Source organism: Panthera onca, chromosome C2, assembly GCF_046562875.1.
Source record: "Panthera onca isolate mPanOnc1 chromosome C2, mPanOnc1 haplotype 2, whole genome shotgun sequence".
In the NCBI taxonomy this organism is placed as follows: Eukaryota; Metazoa; Chordata; class Mammalia; order Carnivora; family Felidae; genus Panthera; species Panthera onca.
Window position 1 is genome coordinate 15,968,101 of NC_138347.1, and position 27,284 is coordinate 15,995,384.

Below are 27,284 nucleotides of genomic sequence, written 5' to 3' on the forward strand. Positions count from 1 at the left end.
GTATTATTGTTGTATATCTCTTTAAACTATAGTGGCTTACATCGCTACACTAATTATAAGTAAGTAGAATGAGACCTGCATGGAGGTTATTCTTGAGTCGTTTCTTGACTGTTTAAAGAAGAGCAGTATATTCTTTCCAATTTTAGTCTGTGTGCTGACAAAGTAAGCACAGGCAAGCAGTATATTCTTGATTGTGATGGGGAAGTGTGTGAGGCTTATGGGTAGGTGTTGAGTAAGTATGGTGAGGTGACAAATGCTCGGCAATGAAAGGCTAAGTATTTTAGTCCATACTTTTTTTTTTTTTCAATTTACATCCAAGTTAATTAGCATATGGTGCAATGATTCGGGAGTAGATTCCAGTGATTCATCCCCTATGTATAATATCCATTGCTCATCCCAACAAGTGTCCTCCTTAATGCCCCTTACCCATTTAGCCCTTCTCCCCACCTACCACCCCTCCAGCAACCTTCAGTTTGTTCTCTGTATTTAAGTCTCTTGTGTTTTGTCTCCCTCATTTAAAAAAAAAAAATTTTTTTTTTTAGCATTTATTTATTATTGAGAGACAGAGAGACACAGAGCATGAACAGGGGAGGGGTGGAGAGAGGGGGAGACACAGAATCTGAAGTAGGCTCCAGGCTCTGAGCTGTCAGCACAGAGCCCGACGCAGGGCTCGAACCCACAAACTGCGATATCATGACCTGAACTGAAGTTGGTCACTTAACCAACTGAGCCACCCAGGCGCCCCTTCTCTCCCTCATTTTTATGTTATTTTTGCTTCCCTTCCCTTATGTTTATCTGTTTTGTATCTTGAATCCCTCATATGAGTGAGGTCACATATTTGTTTTTCTCCGACTGACTCATTTCACTTAGCATAATACCTTCTAGTTCCATCCACGTAGTTGCAAATGGCAACATTTCATTCTTCTTGATTGCCAAGTAATACTCCATCGTATTGTAATGTATACACACACACACACACACACACACTGCATCTTCTTTATGTATTCATCCATTGATGGACATTTGGGCTCTTTCCATACTTTGGCTATTGTCGATAGTGTTGCTATAAACATTGGGGTGCATGTGTCCCTTCGAAACAGCACACCTGTATCCCGTGGATAAATACCTAGTAGTGCAATTGCTGGATCATAGGGTAGTTCTATTTTTGATTTTTTTGAGGAACCTCCATACTGTTTTCCAGACTGGCTGCACCAGTTTGCATTCCCACCAGCAGTGCAAAAGAGATCCTCTTTCTCCACATCCTTGCCAACATCTGTTATTGCCCAACTTGTTAATTTTAGCCATTCTGACTGGTATGAGGTAGTATCTCATTGTGGTTTTAATTTATATTTCCTTGATGATGAGTAATATTGAGTATCTTTTCATGTGTCTGTTAGTCGTCTGGATGTCGTCTTTGGAGAAGTATCTATTCATGTCTTTTGCCCATTTCTTCACTGGATTGTTTTTTGGGTGTTGAGTTTGATAAGTTCTTTATACATTTTGGATAGTAACCCTTTATCAGATATGTCATTTGCAAATATCTTCTCCCATTCTGTCAGTTGCCTTTTAGTTTTGCTGATTGTTTCCTTTGCTGTGCAGAAGCTTTTTATTTTGATAAGGTCCCAATAGTTCATCTTAGTCTATACTTTAAAAAAAAATTTTTTTTTAACGTTTATTTATTTTTGAGACAGAGAGAGACAGAGCATGAATGGGGGAGGGGCAGAGAGAGAGGGAGACACAGAATCGGAAGCAGGCTCCAGGCTCTGAGCCATCAGCCCAGAGCCCGACGTGGGGCTCGAACTCACGGACCGTGAGATCGTGACCTGAGCTGAAGTCGGACGCTTAACTGACTGAGCCACCCAGGCGCCCTAGTCTATACTTTTAAAAGCTGGAGTAGCTAGAAATGTTTTAGCCTTTTTTGTGATTACATAATGACTTCATTCCTTCTAAAAATTTATTTCTAACTCTTTTTTCTCTTTCAGGGGAATCTGAAATGGAATTCTATTCTTCAGGTCATTGAAAAGGTATCTTAGGGATTTTTTTTCCTTTTCCTCCTTTTTTTGCATTTATGAGTACAGAGAAGTTAAAACTAGTCATATTCACATGCTGGTATGTGGTCAAGTGTCTGTGTTAGAGAACTTCTTTATTATTGTAACTTTCTTCCCATAACCTGGGAAGGCTTTAGGCTTAGGTGTTTACCTTTCTGTAGTATTATTTTTCTGGTTAGGAATATCAGCAAAGACTGAAAAGGCTCTGGTAAATCCAGTATCTTCCTGGGAAGATAACAACAGGAGAACTAAATATTTGGTTATCTTTAAATTAAGACTACAGGTTTCTACTCTTATCCTAGTTATTTTTTCTTCTATAGAAGTAGATTGAGAGGTTTTAGCTTTGGCTCGAACACCTCAGAAATTAAATTTGTCCTGCTTTGGAATACTATACAGGCAAATTAAAATCTTTCAGACTTTGATTGCCACTTGACTAAATAAGAAAATTAGTGATGAAAATAATGAAAAGAAATCAAGGAACATAAGCAATTTAGAAGTTTTAAAGTATTTTTTCCCCAATGAAGATGTAAGTGATGTAACACTTTTCAACCATAGAAATGGGGGGATTTTTTTGCACTGTTAAGTTACCTAAAATTCTTTTTTAGCATTTTTTATTATTTTTAAAATTCACATACACAGATAACTCCTTAATTTACAAGTTTCTTTTTAAATTATGGTAAAAGTCCATAGCAAAATGTACCATCTTAACTCTTTCTGAGTTTACAGTTCAGTAGTGTTAAGTATATTCTCATTGTGAACTAGTCTCCAGAATTTATCTTGCAAAACTGAAACTCTGTGCCCGCTGAACAGTGACTCCCTATTTCCCTCAATAGTTTATTTTTACAAAATAAATACAGAATATTAATTTACTGTTTTTCAATGAGAAATAGAACATATGAAGTACAGCATTTATATTAGTTTACCCAGTACCTTCTCTCTCTATAGGCAGGTTACATGAAAAGCCAAATTATCAGAAATCTACTTGGTAAGTCTAGAATTAGAGCAAAGGGAGTTAGTAATTTGATAAGAGAAGACTGATACCCATTTGCAACTTAGGAATGTGCCTGCTGGTTAGCTCAAATACTCCTAACCTTTGGGAAGACTATTTTCTTCCTGGGCAGTATTTAGAAGTTCATGGCCAGTGTTTGCCTCCTGTACTTCCATGACTAACTGATGTCTCCATCCCCTTAAAGCTGGTGAGGTTCTTTCTATGGATATGTTAAAATGAGTATTGTACATCATATCTTTCTAATTTGAGAGACATTTTACTCAAAAGTTTATTTCCTAGATTCAATAAAATAAATGGGTTTTATTTAGTAAACTGTGTTAGGAAAACCATATTATAGCCATCTAAACTCCAGATTTCTTTGTTTTTATGCAACTTTATACTTTATGATCAGAGTCATAAACTCAGCTTCTTTAAAAACAACCTGCATTTTGTAGTCAGGAAAGGACGTTAGTGGTTTTCTAGGTTAATCTTCATTTTTAAAATAGGAAATAGTCCCAAATTGGTTAAGAGATTTGTCCAGGATCATAAAGCCAGAAGATTGGCAAAGCTTGGGCTAAAATAAAAGCCCAGGTTACCTACAGTTTTTAAATAAAGGACAAACAGTTTTTAGGCACTACCCAATCCGCACTTGGTTTTTTGTTTTTTTTTTCCAGATTGCTTTGAAATGAACCAAGTTGCAAATTCCTTTCTTATCAGCCCTTAAAGCAAAAGAAGCTCTGGGAACATGGATCAGCATGCTTTTGGGGGTGGATTTACAGTTTTTTGTGTTTTGTTTTTTTTTTCTTGCTTCCCCACCCCATGAAAATAAACCAGTTGCTGTTAGCTATCTGGCCCCAGTTACTATTGCAGAGAATTTGGGGAAATATGTCCCATTGTTCATATTGAAGTATTTACCACTATTAAATATTAATTGTTCTTTAATTTTAGTAAAATTAATGAACAAAAATTTAATACATAGAACATTTTAAAATCTGTCTTCAAAGTTCATCCGTTGGTTATTCATTGAACATATCTGCAGTGTTGATAGCAGGTATCAAAGAAGTAAGACAGTCTCTGCTCTCAAGGAACTTACAATCTCTTTGGAAACAAGACATACACAGATGAAACATTATAAATAATAATAAAATCCAGTAAGTGCTTTAGAAATTCAGAGAAAAGCAGTTATGAGTTTGGGCTTGAGTGGATGGGGGAGCCTTCATAAAGCAGGTTGGCTTTGTAATGATTCTCAGAGAATGGATGGGATTTTGATAAAGAAGAGAGAGAATATTTATGGTTGGGAAAATAGCCTGAAAAAACGCCTGAAAATGTATGTAAGCAAGGCTTAGTGGGGAACAGGACAATATCAGCCGCCTTAGAACTTGAGGAGGAGTGGGGGCTAGTGTTGGGGTCATGATGTTGAAGGGAGGTAATATGGTACAAGTAGTATAGGCAGATATGCTTTTTGATCTTGAAAATTTTTGCTTTAATTTTATGGTTTTAGGCATGTTCTAGTTCAGATAAACATGCTTTAGTAACTCCTTGGCTAAAAGGAGATATCCTTGGAGAGAAATTGGTAACCCTGGCAGATCATCTTTGTCATAAAGACTTGGAATCCACAGTATCTTCTGATTCTTACTTCTCGGAGAGATGGGCTCTTCTAAGCTTGGTATTATCCCAACATGTTAAAAATGGTAAGCAAAAATAGGGCTTTTGTTTTTTAGTAGGCAATAAAGTCTTCACTTTTGGAAGGGATTCCATGTTACAAAGTCTGTATGTTATTGGTTGAGAATAACAAGACTTAATTCATGCAGCTATTTTAATTTTGTAAGCACCCTAAATATTTAAGCCTTGTAGCATGACTTGGAAGACATTTTAATATTTTTAAAAAGTTTTACATTTTAAAGGGTTTTGAGTTTAGCAAAGTTATTCACTAATTGTATAGACCATTGTGCTTTTTTTTATTATTTTTTTTAACTTAATGTAAAACTGCTCTTTTACATGAGAGCTTTTATATGTGAGAGATCAGATTGATTTGTTGATACAATTTTCTTTTGTCTAATACATAATTTTTTTTTTAAACACATGGAAAGACTTAAGTGGTTGTTAACCCAAAGTAAGATTTTAAAAAATACGCTGTTAATATTTTTTAATTTTTTGTTTGTGTGAACTTTTTTTCTCTAGATTACTTGATTGGAGAAGTATATGTTGAAAGAATTATTGTTAAACTTCATGAAACTTTATCCAAAGTAAAGGAATTGTCAGAAGCTGAAAATAATGATTCATCAGTGTCTTTTATCTGTGATGTGGCCTATAACTATTTCAGCTCAGCAAAAGGATGCTTGCTAATGCCATCCTCTGAAGACTTATTATTAACTCTCTTTCAGTTATGTGCTCAGAACAAAGAAAAAACACATTTGCCAGGTAATAGCCTACTGCTCAAATGTTTTGTTGGGAATCTCCGGCTCTGACCTTCATAGTGTAAGTGCCCAGGCTTTATTAATTGAATCATAATGTACTTGAAAGTTGAAAGCATTTTGAGTAGAGGGCTACAAATCTTAAACACTTTCAGCTTTAGAAACCAAGTCAAAGGTATATGTAGACCTTATGTCTAAATTCTTTCTTGATATCAAAGAAATAGTTTTGGAAGGGGCTATGGTAGATGAGTTAGAATCTTAGCCCTTTCACTTAGGAACTGTTGTTTGGCAAGTTGTTTAATTTCTTGATGCTCCAGTTTCCACATTCATAAAGGAGGGTATATTAATATGTCCTTCTCTTATTCACTCTTGGTATATATCAAAATAAAACTGAAATTGCCTTTGTAAGGACTATATTGCCTTATATGTTGAGACTTAATTATGAAAGGCATTTTAAAAAACACTAGTATTGATAGAGAGCCCTCCTCCCCAACCCTTTCTTTCATACTACTCTGTTCGGAAAAGGTGTAATATTTTTCACATCTCTAAAAGGACAATGCTCTTGTAAATAAGAGTAGAAAAGAGCTAACTTTAAAAATCTTAACATGTTTACATTTGTATAGCATGAGCTAGTTTGTATTATTGCATATTTATGACATAGTTATTTTGTTTTGGCAATTAAATGGTAATTTTATATTTTCCATTTTTAACGGTACTTTAAAAATCTCAGGTCTGCATTGAGCTATTTCATACATTTTGTACTGGTTATAGTTGCTTCGCAGGGATTACAAATTACTGTTGACATCTTGATTTTAGACTTTCTTGTCTGTAAACTGAAAAATACTTGGCTCTCTGGTGTGAATTTATTGACCCACCAAACTGGCAGTACATGTAGACAGAGTACCTTCCTATGTTTGTCTGCTCTGTGGCTGAAGAACCAAGTTCAGTCTTCATCTTTGGATATCAAAAGGTAACTTTTTTTGTACTCATTTGCACAGTATCTCTTCAATACCTGATCACTGTCTTTAAATTACAGCCTGTCTATGAAAAATGATTTGTTACGTAAGAAATCTACGGGACTCTAAGAGAAGACCCAGACAAAAATATTTTTCCAAAAGGAATTTGTTTTAATGATCATCAATTTAAACTCAATTCAAGAATGATTTGTTATATCTGCTGGACTCCTAATTTATGCTGGTGACGTGATCGTAGTGCTATACTGTGTCTTGTGAGCTGGTATGGATTATAACCATAACCTCCCATGACTACCACACATCGTGGTTATTCTTCATTGTTTAATTTTGGGGCTCTGGTAGCCTCTGTTTTAAGATGTTGAATTGTAAATATATTTCACACCACATACCTAAATCCATTTATAAAAGTGAAAACGAAGAGAATGCATCCAGAGACTTTTAGGGTTGGGTCATATCTTTTTCTGATCATCATGGCTTCTCCCCCCATATAATGAGGTAGTTGTGTTTCTGAAATACCTTTTCCAAAATAGGTCAAGTTCCCTTCATTCTGGTACAGAAGCAGCACTCAATTTCAAACTATAAATGTTGTATTAAACCCCCAATTTGATGGTGTGTATGTCAGATACAGGGTAAAGGACTTGCTTAGTTTCATTTTTAGTGGTCTTTTTGTTCAGGTAAAGTGTTCCCTGCCATAGTATTTAGTGTGTACCAGAGCGCTCAAGTTAGTCATAGCATAACCATGATTGTCACATTGTTTACATTATTTTCAGTCTTCAAGTCCTCTTGTGTGCTGTTGATGACTTGCTAAATATGCTTCTAGAAAGTGAAGATACTAATCTTCTGGGAGTTTACATTGAAAGTGTAATGCCAAGCAACAGTGAATGGGAAAAGATGAGACAGTCTCTTCCAATGCAGGTATGTTTGAGATTGGACAGTGCTTATCTCGTTCTGAAGTTTGGACTTCATGCAAGCTTAAACATTTTAATTTTATTCTGGAGAAGGGAAAAAATTGAACAAAATGAATATCTTTTGTTTTATCCTTGGGAGAAAAAAAGGTAAATGAAACGAGTATCTTGCTTTGCCTTTACGTCTCTGAATGCTCACATATTGGATGTTTGTTGTTTGTGAGACACTGGCAGTTGCCACGGTACGAGGTGAATTAGATCTAGTTCTGTCCTGAAGGACTCTTAAAGAAATACACATGTTGATAATTTCCTGAAGCAAAACCCAAACTTCTAGGCTTCTGTGATTTTATTGATAAACTAGTAATAACTTCATTTTTGAAGTTATTCTAATAACATTGTGAAGATTGATAACTTCATTTTTGTTCCCTGTCTTACTTGCAGAGATAGTAAATAATTTAGAATATCTAATGATTTTGTATATAATTGAATGTATTCTTTTTACAGTGGTTGCATAGACCTCTTTTAGAAGGAAGATTGAGTTTGAATTATGAGTGTTTCAAAACAGATTTTAAAGAACAAGATGCAAAGAAACTTCCCAGCCATTTGTGTACTTCAGCATTGTTGAGCAAAATGATATTAGTTGCACTGAAAAAGGAAATAGTCCTAGAAAATAATGAGCTTGAGAAAATAAGTAAGTATATATGAGCATTCAGATATAATAGCATTGTTTTGAAATAATTTGTATTAAGTATAATTTTGAAATAATTTTGATTCCTCTGCAATTTAAATCTTTAAAAAATCAAGAATCTTCCATTCCTATTAACTATTGTAGTGATGAGAAACTTGAGGTTACTTAAATGACGAATGGTAAATTGCAAATCGGATGAAAACATACTGAAATTTTCTATAATCTTGTTAGCTGTAGAGCAGAATTTGTTATAAGATCACTTACTTAAGCTGGCGAGACATCAGTACTAGGTCCTATGGCACATAATCCTAAAGAAAATGGTTGAGTTTAGTGTTTCATCATGGATTGTGATTTAAACCACGATACCTTCGTGTTGATAGGGATACATAGGTATGTATGTAGATATATATTTTTTTCCTGGCAAGTGGAGGTTCAAATGTTGAATCCCGTGGGGATGTAGGACTTAAAATTCCCCCATTCCAGGAAATGGTGTAGAATTGTAAGTAGCAGTGTGACCTAAACAAAATGGTGTTAAGGGTAGAAGTTTTGCATAATTTCTCCGTCAGTCTTGTTTGTAAAACTTCAGCTGTAGCATAGTTACTAGAGGAAAATATATGCCCTGTGGAAGAAAGCTGGAATACTTCTTGATTTGCCAACTCCACATGCAGTAAAGGGCAAGGAGATTAGCCTGCAGTTGCAATAGTGTGTTTTTGTGGCGTGTGTTACTAATTACAAACTGACAACATTATGTATTTAAGCTTCTTATCAACCCTGTCAGATATTATTACTATGGTTTTTGTTACCTGGTTTTCTTAGCTTGACTTGATTAGAGGTACTTAGCTTGTAAGGGATAGGATTAGATTTTTGAACCAGGTCTCAAGTCTTCTGACTCCAAAGTCCATAAATGGCTTTATAAAACAGAGTTGTGATAATTGTGTGTTAAAACCTATGATGTGCTAGGTTTTCTGAGAGATTCTTGGTCATTTAATTCTCACAGCAGTCCCTGAGCTAGATTTTAGTACTCTAATTGCTAACTATGCACACAGCTCAATTTGAGTCCAGATCAGTCTTTCACCGAGATCCATGCCCTGTTTACTATATCATGGTGTTTCCCATTTCTTAACACATTGGCTTGAACTTCTCATCTCAGGTCTTGGGGCCCTTAGTTGTTTGTCCTGTGTGTAACTTGTTACCACCTGTGGCAAAAAGAGTAGGAAATTCTTCCATTATCTCTGGTAACTTAGGCCTGTCACACTGTTCACTGATTAGAAAAGGGACCAAATAAGATTTGGGAGAAGAGTGGCATTTTGTATCAGACAAATGTTCTCAGTTTTCGTTATCACTGAACATCTCAAAGCAGATTTGGAAATCAGTTCACAAATATTTTGAGACTGGCAGGCGTAGCAGTATTTGAAAATGGGACGGTGAAATGAAAATGATCAAAAGGTTCCTTCACAGAGTCCACTTGATAATGTGTTGTCCATTCTGTAGTTGCAGAACTGCTCTATTCACTGCAGTGGTATGAAGAATTAGACAATCCCCCTATTTTTCTAACTGGATTTTGTGAAATGCTTCAAAAGATGAATATTACATATGATAACTTATGTGGACTTGGTAATACCTCTGGCCTTTTACAGCTGCTATTTAACAGGTAAGAATCCCTTTCAGCTTCCGTTTTTATATGATTGTTTTACTGGCTTTTGCCTTTGTTTCTGTAAAATGTTAAGCTCACTTCACGCTAATCTTTCAGAGGGTTGATTTAAATTAAACCCAGTTCTTAATAATAAGTACTTTGTGGATTCTGAGTACTTGATTTATTCATCTAGGGAGATATTTGAACTTTGCCTGTGTTCTTAAGTCCATAAATTACATTGAGGAATGGGGCAGATGACAATGAAAGAAATAGAAGCCTTGTAGAAGTTGTTTTGTCATCTGTGATCCATCCTTCCCGCTACTCTCAAGCCTTATACTTTGCATGTTGTTACAGATATGTCTTAAGATTATAAACACAAAACCTTCCCCTTAATTGACGGGAGTTTATTGAAGTTACCGTGTTGAACTGCCTCTCTTTGTTTTTCACTTGGCTGTGATGTTTTGAATATGCTTTGCCTTATCAGAGGTCCCAGGCTGAGCCTTTCTCTGCAGTCTCCATCTACATACTCTAGGACACTCAGAACTTTCCCCCAGTAGATATGAATACCTCCTTGGTTCTTCAACATTAACCAGGCTCGGTGTCCTCTGGGATATGTCCTTTTTCCGGCTACCATCTCTGATCCTCAAACCTGCTCTCCTCTATTAGGATTTGAAGGGCTTTGGGATGAGAGCTCAGTACCAGTTGTAAAGGAGTGTTGGAAAGCTAGGCTCCCAGTCTTTTCAGTAATGGCAGCTGTTTGGGGGCAAAAGCCCTGGGTGAATTGATACCCTCACAAGGTGATTGATTTAATTCCGTAAAAGGAATCCAGATAAATGGTAAAAATTGTAAACACTTTGAAAATGGATTTGTTTTCTTTTTTTAGATCCATGGAAAATGGCACCCTTTGGTCTCTTATTATTGCTAAGTTGATCCTTTCCCGAAGTGTTTCATCTGATGAAGTAAAACGGCATTATAGGAGAAAAGAAGGGTATTCTGATTTAAAATGTTTATACTTTGTAATTTGCTGTATTTGGTCACTTTGGCAAGCCCAACTAATGAATAATCTCTATATCAGTCAAGGAAACAAGGTTTAAGAAATGCGGAAATTCAAGGAAATGAGATTAAAGACTTTAAAACAATTTAAATTATTTTAGGTTTGGGACACACCTTCTCATATAAGCATTTTAAACTTTATAATATTTTGTTGTGGAATTTTGTACTTGGTTTAAAAAGTTAGCATTTTGTTAACTTGCTCTCTTTTCCCCAGAAATCTTTTTGGTAGAAATCTTTCTTTTACCTCTCCCTAATATCCTTCTTCTGTTACTTTATTTGCTGTTTGGAAGTGATAGGGAAAGTTACTTATCCTTTGCTTTAGTAAGGATCATCCTATTGAAATATATTCTAGAAATGCAATAAATGTGTTCTTAAGACAAATAGATTGTGGGGTTGGGCATGCTAGAGTTCTAGAGTTGGTCATATTAAGAGAGGCTGAACCTCAAATTAAACATTTAGTTGAAATTTACCAAGAGGCATTTTGAATTTACTGGTTTACCAAGAAGAATTCTGAAATGATATGTATATGATCTTGTACACTAAAATCATGAAATAAATTTCAATTTTTTCTTATTTAAAAATTTCTTAAACTTGTTATTTTAAGGTAGTTCTAGATTTACAAGCAATTGTAAGAAATAATATAAAGAGATTCCATATACCCTTCATTGAGTTTCCCTCAGTGGTACTGTTTTGCATAACTTTAATACAGTTTTACAATAAGAAAATGGCATCAATACAATCCACTGACCAAGTCTACATGTACTTATTTGTGTGTGTGTTCTGTGTAGATCCCATGTGTGACGCCACCTCAGACCAATAGACAGAACAGTGTTACCACAGGGACCTCTTGTGTTACCCTTTCACAGCCAGGCCACCTTTCTTTTTCCCATTCTCATCTCTTGCAACCAGTAATCTGTTCTTTTTATCATTTAGTTAAGTTATATAAATGGAATCATGCAGCATATGATCTTTCGATATTAGCTTTTTTATTCAGCATAATTTAATTTTTCTGATTATGAAAGTAACAGGGAATTAACTGGAGACATATTAGAACTAATTACTAATATGGATATATATACTTGGCAGAAAAATCAGAAACTTTCTTATTCAGTAGTAATAATTAAAAATGTCATGGGAAAAAAGATTCTATTCACAATGACAACAAAACTATACCTAGAAATAAATTGAACAACAAAAATGCAATTATGAAATTTTAGTAAAGATTACAAAAAAGGTAGGAAGCTAAATTGTAAAAATGGTTGTATCAATCTGTAATTGCAATGCAATCTCAATAAAAATTCCAGCAATATATTTTGAAAAACTTGACAAACTGCTCTAAACACAGTATTCATTTGAAGGAAAAAATGCTCAAGAATAGGTAGGAAATTTCTGAAAGATAAAAGTGAAAAGGAATTGTCTTACCAATACAATAATTAAGCAGTATTAAATTGGTGAATAGACAAATCAGTGGATCAAGACACAGAATCCAGAAACTGAGCCATACATATTTGGGAATTTAGTTTTTGATGTAGGTGGCCTTTCAAATCAGTGAGGTGAGTGGGGTGCCTGGGTGGCTCAGTTGGTTAAGCATCCAACTTTGGCTCAGGTCATGATCTCGCTGTTCATGGCTTCAAGCCCCACGTCGGACTCTGTGCTGATAGCCCAGAGCCTGGAGCCTGCTTCGGATTCTGTGTCTTCTTCTCTCTCTGCCTGTCCCCCACTCGTGCTCTGTCTCTGTCTCAAATAAATAAATAAATAAATAAATAAATAAATAAATAAATAAATAAAACCCACAAATCGGTGAGGTGAGTGAATATTAGATGATGTTAGGAAAATTGGATATGTTTGAAAAAAATAGTGAGGTGCCTCTCTCTTACATTATACACAAGACTGAAGTCCAAATGAAAGCTAAATGTAAAGAGCAGACCTATAAAAGTATCAAAGGAAATTAAGAAGCTCTGTATAATCTCGATATGGGGAAGATCTTAAGCAAAGCACAAAAACCCAGAATCTATAAAAGAAGTGATTTTGTAAAAGTGAAAACTTCTGGCAATCCACGAGCCCATCAACAGATGAATGGATAAACAAAAATATGGTATATACATACAATGGAATATTATTTAGCCTTGAAAAGGAAGGAAATTCTGGCACATGATACAACAGGGATAAACCATGAGGACATTATGCTAAATAGAATAAGCCAATCATAAATGACAGATATTATATGGTCCACTTCTGGGAGATACCTAAGGTAGTCAAATTCAGAGAGACAGAAAGTAGAATGGTAGTTGCCAGGGCCTGAGGTGAGAGGAAATGAGGAGTTCTTGTTTCATAGGTAGTTTTTTTGTTTTCTGTTGTTGTTGTTGTTTTAAGATTTTATTTTTAAGCAATCTCAGAACCTGGTGTGGGGCTTGAACTCACAACCCCCAAGATCAAGAGTTGCATGCTGTATAGACTGAGCCAGCCAAGTGCCCCTCATGGGTAGAGTTTCAATTTGGTGAAAGGAAAAGACTTCTGGAGATTGGTTGCACAGCAGGTGGAATGTACTTACCACTACTGAACTGTACACTTAGAAATAGTTCATTTGGGGGGTTGCCTGGATGGTTTAGTCAGTTAAACGTCTGACTCTTAGTTTTAGCTCAGGTCATCATCTCACGGTTTGTGAATTGAGCTCTGCGTTGGCCTTTGTGCTGACAGCACAGAGCCTGCTTGGGATTCTCTCTCTCCCTCCTCTGTGCCCCTCTCCTGCTTATTTTCTCTCTCTCTCTCTCTTAAAATAAATGAACAGTAAAAAAAATTTTTTTAATAAATAAAAATTAGAAACATGTAAAAAAGAGAAGCAGTAAAAAATATCCACAATCTCATCATTAAGAATCAGCAGCTGTCAATCTCTTTTCATAGTTTCTTTTTTTTTTCCTATACAGTTATTTTATATAGTGGAGTTATTAGTCTTCTTGAATATTTTGAAGAGCAGGAATTTTCTGAAATAACTGCATATTTAGGATAAATATAATTCATACTTTTCCTTTCCTTTAAACAGGTTTTTCCCACTAACGGAAGGCAATATGCATACCATTCAAAGTCTCTGTCCATTTTTGTCAAAAGAAGACAAGAAAGAATTCATTGCTCAATGTATACCTCCCCTTTTGGCCTGGACTAAGGAAGATCTTTGCAGTACTAATGGTTAGTGCCTGATAATAAATATTTCTTTAATTATTGCTTAATATCTAAATCCAGATCTAGCAGAGGTAAATTGAATTATAGCTGATTTATTCCTACTTTATACTTTGCTACATAACACGTTGACAGTCAGTAGTATGGGTGTCTTTGGGGAGTGGCTGTTACCACTTTGCAGTACAGAAATGCTACAGCCTTAGGGAAGACTAAAACCACAGGTATCAACAAAAACCCACCAGTGTTCTCTAATTATTTCCATGTATAGCATTTTTAGCTATGCTTAATTTCAATTTCTCCCTAGTCAACCACTGATTGAACATATAAAGGTAACAGACAGAATAGCTTTCATTGTATTTTAAACCTTTTTGGACACTCTGTACTCTATTAGTTAGTTTGTTTATTAATTTAATAAACATTACCGAACATGGCTCTGTGGCAGTTCCTTTTGTGGGAAGGACAGACATAAAGTTATATCGTGATAACCAATGTATCAGAAAAATGGCCTGTGTGTCAAAGCAGCAGAAAACAAGTTTCTCCGCTCTGCTTTGCAGCATCAGTGGCGATTTCACAAAGAGAAAAATATAAGTGATGAAGGATAGTTTTCCATGTGGATATAATTGGGGATGGGCATTTCAGGTACACAGAAACAAAAAAGTGTTGAGAGTTCAGTTTGGCTGGCATTTCAGGAAGAAGGCTGGGGACAAACGGTGTTAGGATGTACAAGAAGCTGAATTTTGAGAAAATAGTAGGGAAAAGGCCTAACATTGTAGGTTAAGGAGTTTGGACTTTAAGAGGTAGGCACTAAGGAGCTGTGGGCTCAAATTAGGTAGGAGAGTAGTAAGACTATCTCATTAGAAAGATTATTGTAAGGGGTGCCTGGGTGGCTCAGTTGGTTAAGCATCTGACTTCAGCTCAGGTCATGATCCTGTGGTTCGTGGGTTCGAGCCCTGCGTTGGGCTCTGTGCTGACGGCTCAGAGCCTGGAGCCTGCTCCAGATTCTGTGATTCCCTCTCTCTCTGCCCCTCCCCCGCTTGCACTCTGTCTCTCTCTCTCTCTCTCAAAAATAAACATTAAAAAAAAAAGAAAATTATTTTGAGGGGTACCTGGGTGGCTCAGTTGGTTAAGCATTCAACTCTTGATATCGACTCAGGTGATGATCTCAGGGTCATGAGATTGAGCCCCACGTTGGACTCGGTACTGAGCATGGAGCCTGCTTGGGATTCTCTCTCTCTCTCTCTCTCTCTCTCTCTCTCTCTCTCTCTTGTTCAAAACAAATTATTTTGATAACTGTGAAAGGTGGATATGAGGGAAGTGAGATTTGGGTTTATAAGACAGAAACTGTTGGAATAGACTTAATGAGAAATAAAAGTTTAAATCAAGGTATAGATGGAAGAGAGGATTTGGAAATGAAAGAGATTAAGGAAATAGAATTGGCATGGCTCTGTGATTCTATATTTTAATTGGATAGAAGGAAATACCATTAGGCCTCACAGAAAACCTTTGTTGTTGTTTTTTAAACTGTGCATGAGAGAACCTTTAAAGGAGACTTGAAGGTTGGGAGGAAGATAGGGCAGGGGTATACAGGGAGCCAGTGTTAAAATTTGAAAACATTAGATTACGGTGACTATGGAATAATACTCCAATGGAGATTGTCTGTTGACTTGATGGAAATACTCCTTTCAAAGGCCACGTCATATAGGTGGTAGTCTAATTTATAAATAAGAATGAGCTTGTCTGGGGAGAGTGAAGAGTGAGAAGAATATCAAGGGAACACCAGTACGTAAATATAAGGGGTGTATGGGTGGATGGAGACTTGAGAATAAGGGCCACAGATAAAGAGAAGCAGAGAAGTTTTAGGTAGTATTCATCACCCTTGTTAAATGCCACAGAGGTTCAAATAAAATTCAGGACTGAAAAGTGTCCATTAGCTTTGGCATTACGGGAATGAAGAATGGTGAGAAAATAGAGCCAGATAGTTCTAAGTGTTCGGTGAAAAGGGATGTAGAAAGAAGGTGAGAACTGGAGGCGAATTCAAGGTCAGAGGGAAAACAGGTGTAGAGTAGGAGGAATAGAAAATAGAGACAGAGTCATTGATGATAGTTCCCACTGAGGAGATGAGAGGGATGGGATCTAGTTAGAAGATGCTGACCTTGTGTAGGTGGAGTGACTTTCTTCTGAGAGAAGTTAAGGAGAAATGTGGGGGCGGGGGGCAGATGTGAATAAAGAAAACATAGGGAACTTCATGTGTTCCTTACTTAGCTTTATGTCTCTTTGGGCTCAATCATTTGATGAGTGGAAGCTGGATTACAGATTTTAAGAAGGTAATGAAAGTTTGAAGTAGTGGATGAAGAATATGCCTATCGACAAACATTTGTCAAAAAGAATTACTTTATGGCACCTAGGGCCAGCTGATGTCAAAAACAAATTTTTAGGGCAGTAAGCTTTATAGTTGCGTTTGCTTAAGGCTGGGATTTGCAGCTGTGGAACGGGATGCAGTTGGACAGGCTGTGTGGAGAGGAGAAGAATTACCTAATGGGAGTGCGGGTGGTTTCTCCCGCACAGGTTATAACTAACCGAATGATGGCACAGGGGAATCAGGGGCAGGAGACAGGGCTGAGTGTCACACAGACCACGAGGTGCCTAGCTGTGTGGAAGCCCTTGAGGAGGAGGAATGTTTTTGAGATTTGACAACTGGGTTTGCTCTTTCAGCCAAAGTAATGACACAGAATTAGCTAATGTACTTTTCACTATTTAGTTATTAGAAAATCCATTGTTTCTGATTATACTTGAGCTGCCTATTCTATTTTGCCAGGAAGATTAAAAAAAAAAAAATTCTTCCTCTGCCTTTAAAGGAGGATTAAATACATTATACATTTTTACCCCTTTTCTTCCTTGGTTCCCTTTTACCTACAGGATAAAAACCTAAGTCCTTAGTTTGGCCTGTTGAACATTTTACAGTCTTAGGGCAACTGATCTCTCCAGTTTACCTCTTTTTGCTTTCATCCTGGACCCTCGCCATGCTGAAAACTTGTGGTTTCTTTAAAAAAAATTTTTTTTAACGTTTATTCATTTTTGAGAGACGGAGAGAGACAGAGCATGAGCGGGGAAGGGGCAGAGAGAGGGAGACACAGAATCTGAAACAGGCTCCAGGCTCTGAGCTGTCAGCACAGAGCCCACCGCAGGGCTCGAACTCACAAACTGCGAGATCATGACCTGAGCTGAAGTCAGACGCTCAACTGACTGAGCCACCCAGGTGCCCCAAAACTTGTGATTTTTTTTAACATTTTATACTTTTTTTTTCAGTTTTATTGAAAAATTATTGATGTACATAATTGTGTAAATTTAAGATGCACAACATGATGGTTTGATTTACATATATTGTGAAATGATTACCTTGGTAGGTTCAGGTCACATCCATTTTCTCAGATATAATAGAAAAGAAAGGAAAAGAATTTCCTTCTTGTGATGAGAACTCTTAGGATTAACTTTTACCAACTTATAACATGTTGTACATTACATCCCTAGTACTTCTTTATCGCATAACTGGAAATTTGTAACTTTACAACATCTTTCCTCCAAGCCCCCTCTCCTCTGATCTTCCACCTCTGGTAACCACAGTCCGATCTCTTTTTCTATGAGTTTGGGTTCAGTTTGATTCCACTTATGAGTGAGATTCTATAGTATTTGTCTTTGACTTATTTCACTTTAGCATAATGTCTTCAGGGTTCATTCATGTTGTCACAAATGGCAGGATGTCCTCTTTCTTTTGTGACCGAATAGTTTTCCATTCTATATATATCTACCACAACTTCTTTTCCACTTCATCCATTGGTGGACACTTGGATTGTTTCCATGTCTTGGCTATTGTAAATAATACTGCTGTGAACATGGGGGTGCAGATATCTTTTGGAGTTAGCATTTTTGTTTCCTTTGGATATATGATGACCTTTGAATAATGTGGGTTTGAATGGTGTGGGTCCATTTATATACACGTTTTTTTCAATAAATACAATACTAGAAATGTATTTCCCTTATGCTTTTCTTGACATTTTCTTTTCTCTAGCCTTACCATAAGAATATAGTTAATACAAATAGCATGTAAGATATGTGTTAATTGTCAATGTTATTGGTAAGGCTTCCAGTCAACAGTAGTAGTTAAGTTTTTGGGGAGTCAGCAGTTATATGCAGATTTTCAAGAGCATGGGGTGGGGAGATCAGTGCCCCTAATTCCCACCTTATTTGAGGTTTAACTGTATTCCCAGAAATGGAATTACTAGATCATATGGTAGTTCTATTTTTAATGTTTTGAGGATGCTGCATATTGTTTTCCATAGTGGCTGTATCATTTTACAGTCCCACCAACAGTGCACACAGAGTCCATTTTCTTCACAGCCATGCTAGCATTTGTTACCTATCTTTTTGATGATGGCCCTTCTAGTAAGTGTGAAGTAATATCTCATTGTAGCTTTAATGCATTTCCCTAGTGACTAGTGATGTTGAGCATCTTTTCATATATCTGCTGGCCTGAAATATATTTCTTTGCAGAAATGTCTGTTCAGGTCCTTTGTCCTTTTTAAAATGGGCTGTTTTTTTGTTCTCAAGTTGTAGGAGTTCTTTATATATTTTGGATATTAATCCCTTATTGGATATATGGCTTGCAAATATTTTTTCCCATTTGGTAGATTGTCTTTTCACTTTGTTGATGATTTCTTTTGCTGTGCAGAAACTTTTTAGTTTGATGTAGTCTTATTTGTCTGTTTTTTTATTTTGTTACTTGTGCTTTAGGAGTCCTATCCAAAAATTAATTACCAAGACCCATGTCAAGGGGCTTTATTCCCCTGTTTTCTTCTAGGAATTTCATAGTTTCAGGTCTTATATTTAAACCTTTAATTGATTTTGAGTTAGTTTTGCAAGTAATGTAAGATATGGGACCAGTTTTATTATTTTACATGTGAATAGCCTATCATCCCAGCACCATTTATTGAAGAGACGATCTTTTCTCCATTGAGTATTCTTGGATCTCTTGTCATTTATTAGTTAGTCATATGTACTTGGGTTAATTTTCGCCTCTCAGTTCTGTTTCATTGGTATGTTTGTTTTTATGCCCTATTATACTGTATTTCAGGAAATGTGATGCTTCCTGCATTGTTCTTTCACAGAATTTCTTTGGCTATTCTGGGTCTTTTGTGGCTTTGTATATATTTTAGGAGTGTTTTTTTACTACTTATGTAAAAAAATGTCATTGGAATCTTGAATAGGGATTGCATTGAATCTATAGATGGTTTTTGGTAGTATTGATAGTTTAATAATATTAACTCTTCTAATCCATGAACATGGGATACCTTTCCATTTATTTGTGTCTTTGATTTCTTTCATTAATATCCCATAGTTTTCAAAGTAGGACTTTCATTTTCTTAGTTAAATTTATTCCTAAATATTTGGTTTTTGATGCTGTTGTATATGGGATTAATTTACTTATTTCTTTTGCAGAAAATTTGTTGTTTTTATATATAGAAATGTTACTGGTTTTTGTATGTTAATTTTGTATCCTGCAACTTTACTGAATTCATTGATCTAACAGGTTTTTGGTTGAGTCTTTAGGATTTTCTATATATTAAATCATGTCATCTGTAAAGAGACAATTTTACTTCTTCCTTTCCAATTCTGACCTTTTATTTCTCTTTCTTGCCTGGTTGCTTTAGCGAAGACCTCTAGTACTATGTTGAAAAGGAGTGGTGAGAGCAGGCACTGTTGTCGTGTTCCTTATCTTAGAGGAAGAGCTTTCAGCCTTTCACCATTGAATATGATGTTAGCTGAAGCCTTGTCATATATATCCTTTACTATTGTGATATATGTTATTTCTGTGCCTAATTTGTTAAAAGTTTTTATTATGAATGGATGTTGAATTTTGTCAGATGCTTTTTTCTTTGTGTATCACAATGATCATATGATTCTTTCATTTTATTACTGTGATATATATATTGATTTGCATATGTTGAAACATTTTTGCGTTCCAGGGATAAATCCCACTTGGTCATGGTGAATGATCCTTTTAATGTGCTGCTGAATTCAGTTTGCTAGTATTTTACTGGAAATTTTTCATCTGTATTCATTAGGAGCATTTGCCTGTAGTTTTCTTTTCTAGTAGTATCCTTTCCTGATTTTGGTATCAGGATAATGCTGGCCTTATAAAAGGAATTTGGGAGTATTCCCTCCTCTTCCATTTTTTGGAAGAGTTTGAGAAGAATGAGTGTTGATTTTTCTTTAAATAGTTGGCCTTCTCAATCAATCAAGCCATCTGGTCCTGGCCTTCTCTTCATTTTTGATTAGTGTTATTCAGATGTTCTGTTTCTTCCTGATTCAGTCTTGTTAAGTTGTATGTTTCTAAGAATTTTTCCATTTCTTCTAGGTTGTCCAATTTGTTGGCATGTGTAGTGCATAGTAGCCTGTTATGATCCCTTGAATTACTGTGATATCAGTTGTAAGGTCTCCTTTTTCATTTGCAATTTTGTTGATGTGAGTCCTTTCTCTTTTTTATTCCCTTGGGTAGTCTATTGAGGGGTTTGTCAGTTTTTTTTTTCTTTTCAAAAACTAACCCTTAGTTTGTTAATCTTTCCTATTATTTTTCTCTTCTCTCTTTTATTTCTGCTCTAATCTTTTTTTTTTTTTTTTTCTTCTGCTAACTTTGGGCTCAGTTTGTTCTTTTTTTAGTTCCTTAAGTCATAGAGTTAGGTAGTTGATTTGGAGATCTTTTTTGCTTCTTAATGTAAGCATTTATTACTGTGAACTTCCTTGTTAGGACTGCATTTGCTGCATCCCACAAGTTCTGGTATGTTGTGTTTCCATTTTTGTTTATCTCAAAGTTTTAGTTCTGCTTTAATTTCTTCTTTGATCTATTGGTTGTTTAGGAAAGTGTTGTTTAATTTCTTTATGAATTTTCAAATTTTCTTCTTGTTACTGATTTCTAGTTTGATGCCATTGTGGTCAGAGAAAGTGCTTGGTATGATTTCAGGGTTTTTTTTTAATTTGCTGAGACTTGTTTTGTGGCCCAGCCTATGGTCTGTCCTAGAAGAATGTGTATTCTGCTGTTGTTGGATAGAACAGAAACATAAGTGTTCTAAATAAATACATACATGTTAGGATATAGGAGTCTGTTTTCTTCTTTTTATGTGTGTTAGGTCCATTTGGTGTTAAGTCCACTGTTTACTTACTGATTCTTTGGATAACCTATCTTCATTGTTGAGAGTGCAGTATTAAAAGTCCCCAACTGTTACTGTATTACTGTATTTTTCCTTTAGCTCTGTTAGTTTTTGCTTTATATATGTAGGTATTCCAATGTTGGGTGCATAAATATTTAGAATTATACTATCTTCTTGAAAAATTGACCCTTTTATCATTATAATGTCTTCACTCTTTTTATCATTTCCAGTCTGTTTTGTCTGATATAGAGTAAAGGCACACCTTGTTTTGTTGCACTTTGCTTTATTGCACTTGGCAGATACTGGGGTTTTTTTTTGTTTGTTTGTTTGTTTGTTTTTGTAAATTGAAAGCTTATAGCAACCCTCATCAAGCAAGTCTATCAGTGCCATTTTTCCAATAGTATTTGCTCACTTCATGTTTATATGTTATATTTTGGTAATTCTTGCAGTATTTCAAGCTTTTTCATTATGTTTTTTTCTGGTGATCAGTGATCTTTGATGTTAGTATTGTAATTATTTGGAGGTGCCATGTGCTATGCCCATGTAAGACATCTGACTTAATTGATGAGTGTTGTGGTATGTTCTGACTGTTCCACCAACTGGCCATTCCCCTGTCTCCCTCCTCCTCCTTCGGTTTGCCTATTCCAGGCCAGTTAATAACCCTACAAGGACCTCTGCCTGTTCAAGTGAAAGGAGAGTCACGTGTCTCATTTTGAATCAAAAGCTAGAAATGATTAAAAAAGAAAACAAAAAAAGCTAGAAATGATTAAGCTTAGTGAAGAAATCATGTTGAAAGCCAAGATAGGCTTGAAAGCTAGGCCTCTTGCACCAAGCAGCTAAGTCGTGAGTGCAAAGGAAAAATTCTTGAAGGAAATGAAAAGTGCTTCTCCATTGAACACGTAAATGATAAGAAAGCAAACAGCCTTACTGCTGATGTGGAGAAGTTTTAGTGGTTGGATAGAAGATCAAACCAGCTACAACATTCCCTTTAGGTCCTAACTTTCTGCAATTCTAAGAAGGCTAAATGAGGTCAGGAAGCCGCAGAAGAAAAGTTTGATGCTAGGAGAGGTTGCTTCATGAGATTTAAGAAAGAAGCCATTTTTATAATATAATCGTGCAAGGTGAAGCAGTAAATGTTGATATAGTAGAAACTATAGCAAGTTATCCAGGAGATCTAGCTAAGATAACTAATGACAGTGACTATACTAATAATAGATTTTCAATGTAGACAAAACAGCCTTCTTTTGGAAGATGCCATTTAGGACTTTGATAGCTAGAGAGGAGAAGTCAATGGCTGGCTTCAAAGAACAGGCTGACACTCTTAGGGGCTAATGTAGCTGGTGACTTTAAATTAGAATCATTGCTAATTTACCATTGTTGTTACAGTTTGCAGTTTTTTTTTATATTATATAATTGCTAGATTATTGTAGTTATGGTTATTTTTAATATATTTTATTTTATTTTATTTATTTTTAATGTTTATTTTTGAGAGAGACTGCACAGGGGAGGAGCAGAGAGAGAGGGAGACAGAGAATCCGATGTAGGGCTTGAACTCACAAACTGTGAGATCATTATCTGAGCAGAAGTAGGGCCTTTAACCACCTGAGCCACCCAGCTGCCACATTTTTACTATATTAAAAAAGAAGAAACCTTTTAACTAGAGTTGTAAGTGAATTATGTACCACTGTTGTCATATTGTAGAATTCAACTCTATTTATTTACCGTTACCAGTGAGATTTATGCTACCTTTTTATGTTTTTATGTTGCTAACCAGTGTACTTTTACTTCAACTCAAAGAACTCCTTTTAGCCTTTTTTGTAAGACAGATCTGATGGTATTGAACTCCTTTTGCTTTTGTTTTATCCAGGAAACTTTCTGTCTCTTCTTTATTTCTGAAGGACAGCTTTGCTGGGCATAGAATTCTTGGTTGGCATTCATTTTCTTTCAGTATTTTGAATGTCATCCCATTCTCTCCTGGCCTGAAAAGTTTCTTTTGAGCAAACCATTGATACTCTAATGGGAGTTCTCTTATATAAAATTTATCATTTGTGCTACTCTTAAAATTCTTTTGACTTTTGACAATTTAATTATGATATGACTGAGGGTAACCCTATTCACATTCAATTTATTACCAAGTAATTATCCTCATGGATCTGGATGTGCATTTCTCTCTGCAGGTTCAGGAAGTTTCAGCCATTATTGCTTTAAATACACTTATTGTCCCTTTCTCTTCTCCTTCTGGAATTACCATAATGTGAATATTGTAGTTGTTTTCTTTTTTCATTGTGTCCCATAATTCCTATAGGCATTTTCTTTCTTCATCTTGCTTTTCTGACTACATAATTTCCAGTGTCCTATTCTCAAGGTGTCTGATCCTTTTGCATAGTTCAGTCAACTTTTGAAACTATTGAATTCATTTCATTTTACTGTATTTTTCAACTCCAGGATTTCTGGGGGTGTTTTTGTTTGTTTTGTTTTTTAATTTTTTTTTTTTTTAACGTTTATTTATTATTGAGAGACAGAGACACAGAACATGAGCAGGGGAGGGGTAGAGAGAGGAGGAGACACAGAATCTGAAGTAGGCTCCAGGCTCTGAGCTGTCAGCACAGAGTCCATCGCGGGGCTCGAACTCACGAACTGTGAGATCATGACCTGAGCCGAAGTCAGTCGCCTAACCAACTGAGCCACCCAGGCTCCCCTCTGTTTGTTTGCGTTGATGGCTGCTGTTTCCTTATCAAACTTCACATTTTGTTCATGCATTGTTTTTCTAACTTTGTTTAGTTGTCTTTTCTTGTAATTTGCTGAAAACCTTCTTAGAATTATTCTGAATTCTTGGTCTGCCGGTTTAACTGATTTCCATTTCTTTAGGGTCATTTGCTAGAGCTTTACTAGTTTCCTTTGATGGTGTCAGATTTATCTGATTATTTGTGATCCTTTTTTTCCTTACGGTGGTATCTGCACATTCAGTTGTGCTCCTCTTGCAAACGTTATGATTTGTAGGTTGGTTGTGGCAGAGAGTGTTCTTTATCAGTCAGCTCAGTTTTGGTTTTCAGGTGTGTCTGCTGGCACCGTCCTTTTGTAAGTAGAGCCTGCTGTTAGTCTGCTTTTGGACAAGGCTGTTTGAGCTCTGAGGACAGGCTTGGGGAGAACAGTTGGACAGAACTGTAGCTTGGTTCCGTACCTGAGGCTGTAGGAGGGTCCTGTAGTTGCCAGGATTCTCTGGTCAGACTCACTAGATAGTTAGGACTGGGTACTGTATTCGTAGCAGATTGGGCTGTGAATTAGCTTTCCTGCCCTGGCAGGGCAGCAGGACAAAGTCCAGAGTCTGTGCAGCTCACTGCTGGGGGACCTGAATTGGCAAGAATGTGCACAGGATTCCCTTAGGAGGTGACGCCCTGCAGATGGGGGAGGCTGCGGCTTCGGCTTTCTGTCCAGGTGTCATCTTTTGTAGCCCAGTGGACGGGTTATGGAGCTTCCCGTGTGCTCTGCTTAGGTTCTCTGGTCATACCGGCCGAAGGCTGTATTTGGCAAAGAGTGGAGCTACATATGAAGATTTTCTGCCTGGGCACAGTGGCAGAAGTAGCTCTGAAGCCAGTAAGGCTCTGATTGCCTTAACCCAAACAGAAGTACATCTCAAGTTCCCTGACAGAACAGGGCCACTGGCTTTGCTCTGTAAACTACCAGCTCTGCTCGCCCGCCTCTCACTTGTAGTGCTGCTGTGCTATACAGCTTTCAGGAATTTTTGCTAGCCCTCCAGTCAGATGGGGCCTGAAGACTCTCCACGTGTGGGGCTACGTCTCCACTCCCTTGCCTCTCCATATGTCTCCACTCCCTTGCCTGGCTGGGACAGAGAGAGGCCGCTTTAGGCTACTCTTCAGTTTCCCAAACACGTTCTGTGATTGGCAGGGGCCAGGGGCTACCCTCAGCCTGTCTGGGAATTAATCACTGTGCTTGTGTGTAGCAGGGGAAGCCTCAGGGCACAGTACTGCCTTTGCTCTGGGGCGATTAGCCCTGCTCAGCCCCCTCTTGGCTCCAGTGCCATTGGGCCACACAGCTTTCAGGTGTTGTCTCCGGCCCTTCTGGTCTGATGGGGCTGGAAGATGCTCCATGGTGGGTGGGGCTGTGACTCAGCTGCTTATTTGGGCGTGGGTAAACTGGGCTCTGCGGTTGGCAAAACTTCCAGGATCAGAATCAGGCAGATCTGTACCCCGCTGTGTTCACTGGTCAGAGTGCACCCTTGTCCTGGTTCTACAGATAAAAAAAGCCACTGGTGAGGATTACAACTGGGCAATGCAGCTGTGAACTTGGTCTGCCAAGATCTATGTGCTGGTTGTTACAGTCACCTCCCCATTCTTTGTCACAGACTCCCCGCAGTCCCAGTGGGGCAAGATCGGAGTAGGGGCTCCCACAAAGCAACTCACAATAAATGAGGGGTGCTGGTTTTCCCCACTGGGTTCTCCTTTCCTACCGAAGGAGCCAGAGTCTCAGGGCAGAGCGTGCCACACGGTGCTGCATTCTCCTGGGAAGGGGCAACGCAGTCAGGGTAGAGCTGCTTCTCTTCCCTTCCTAATGCATATTGTGTTGGTCTCAGAGGTGTAGGGGCGCTTCAGCCTCAAACCCATAGCAGTCTCTCGGTGATGTCTTGTTCTTGAATAGCTGTTGGCTGTTTTTCTTGTGAGGGGGAGCAAAGTCAGGAACAACCTATGTCACCATCCTGGGTGATGTCTCTCCTGTTCTATACTTTTTTACAACTTTGTGCCTTAACAGGAGTGTCCTACTTGTTTATCCTTTGAGAAGAGAGTGATCATCCCTAGTTTTTTTCAAACACCAGTTTTATCAGAGGAAGCAATAATTTCTACATCTGTAAGACAAGACTTTTGTTTAAGGCAATATGTATAGATAGATGTGGGTTAATTTTCATTTTGAATTTTACTTTAGGAGGTTTTGGACATCTTGCCATTTTCAACTCTTGTCTGCAAACCAGAAGCATAGATGATGGGGAGCTATTGCATGGTATATTAAAAATTCTAATATCCTGGAAGAAAGATCATGAAGATGTTTTTCTTTTCAGTTGGTAGGTGATATTTTATACTATGTTCCCCACCCCCCATTACAATGTGTATCTAGAATTGCGTATCTTATAATCACAGTTTTGCACAGTAACAAGATGGGAAACATTTAAACCAGACTTTTATAAGTAAGGTTTAAGATAAAATAGTTTCTTACTGAATGTGCATATAATTCTTTCGTTTTGTTTTGCTTTTGTCTTTATCACAGTAATCTATCAGAAGTAAGTCCAGAGATACTAGGTGTGAATATAGAAATAATCCGGTTCCTTTCCTTGTTCCTGAAATACTGTTCATCTCCTTTGGCAGAGAGTGAATGGGACTTCATCATGTGCTCCATGTTGGCTTGGTTGGAGGTAAATTAACTTGATGTGTCATCACCTCTGTTGGGTCTTCATGCATATCTGTATACTAGAACCAATTACTAATCTTACTCTTCAAGTAATGATAGTAATTAGCTCTTTTGCAAACATTTAAACACTAAAGATATATTTGTCACCAGGTACCGTTTGATAGAACAGTAAAGTGATAGAGTTTTAATGTCTGCCAGTATCATTGAGTGACCGAATCCCCTGCTATTAAAGTGTTCTCTCCATCAGCTCATTTTAACGTAGTATTTGTAGTGCAGCCCTTGCAGGTTTTATCTTTCGTGACTATTCTTTTGATCTTTTTGACTCTTAAATTATTCGTAAAATGTACTGTGTCAGTAATAAGTTAAAGATAAAGCAAATTCAGGGAAATTAGTGTTGTTTTTATGACACAAAGCAAGTGTGATGTTTACGGACATACAAAGCAATTCATCAGGGTTAGACTGTTCCGAATCTCCCCTGCGTTTGCTACTGTGTGTGTGGCTTAGGGTGTTCAAATCTGACCTGCTTGAGCCTCAGTTTACTTGTTTTTTTTTTTATTTTTTTATTTTTGGGACAGAGAGAGACAGAGCATGAACGGGGGAGGGGCAGAGAGAGAGGGAGACACAGAATCGGAAACAGGCTCCAGGCTCCGAGCCATCAGCCCAGAGCCTGACGCTGGGGCTCGAACTCACGGACCGCGAGATCGTGACCTGGCTGAAGTCGGACGCTTAACCGACTGCGCCACCCAGGCGCCCCTCAGTTTACTTGTTTTAAAGTAGACTTAATAAT

At 37.1% G+C, this 27,284-nt stretch overlaps 1 protein-coding gene across 2 annotated transcripts in view; it reads left to right on the plus strand.

Moving 5' to 3' along the window:
- LTN1 (listerin E3 ubiquitin protein ligase 1) overlaps positions 1–27,284 on the plus strand; it is a 61,531-nt gene that overhangs the window by 20,896 nt on the left and 13,351 nt on the right. For both annotated transcript variants that reach the window (XM_060640339.3, XM_060640340.3), the window contains exons 11-21: positions 1,983–2,024; positions 4,538–4,727; positions 5,218–5,457; positions 6,267–6,420; positions 7,195–7,339; positions 7,834–8,020; positions 9,509–9,668; positions 10,534–10,638; positions 13,744–13,886; positions 26,018–26,153; positions 26,357–26,501. In XM_060640339.3, coding sequence (XP_060496322.3) covers positions 1,983–2,024; positions 4,538–4,727; positions 5,218–5,457; positions 6,267–6,420; positions 7,195–7,339; positions 7,834–8,020; positions 9,509–9,668; positions 10,534–10,638; positions 13,744–13,886; positions 26,018–26,153; positions 26,357–26,501 — 1,647 coding nt within the window. The remainder of the gene's footprint in view (positions 1–1,982; positions 2,025–4,537; positions 4,728–5,217; positions 5,458–6,266; positions 6,421–7,194; positions 7,340–7,833; positions 8,021–9,508; positions 9,669–10,533; positions 10,639–13,743; positions 13,887–26,017; positions 26,154–26,356; positions 26,502–27,284) is intronic.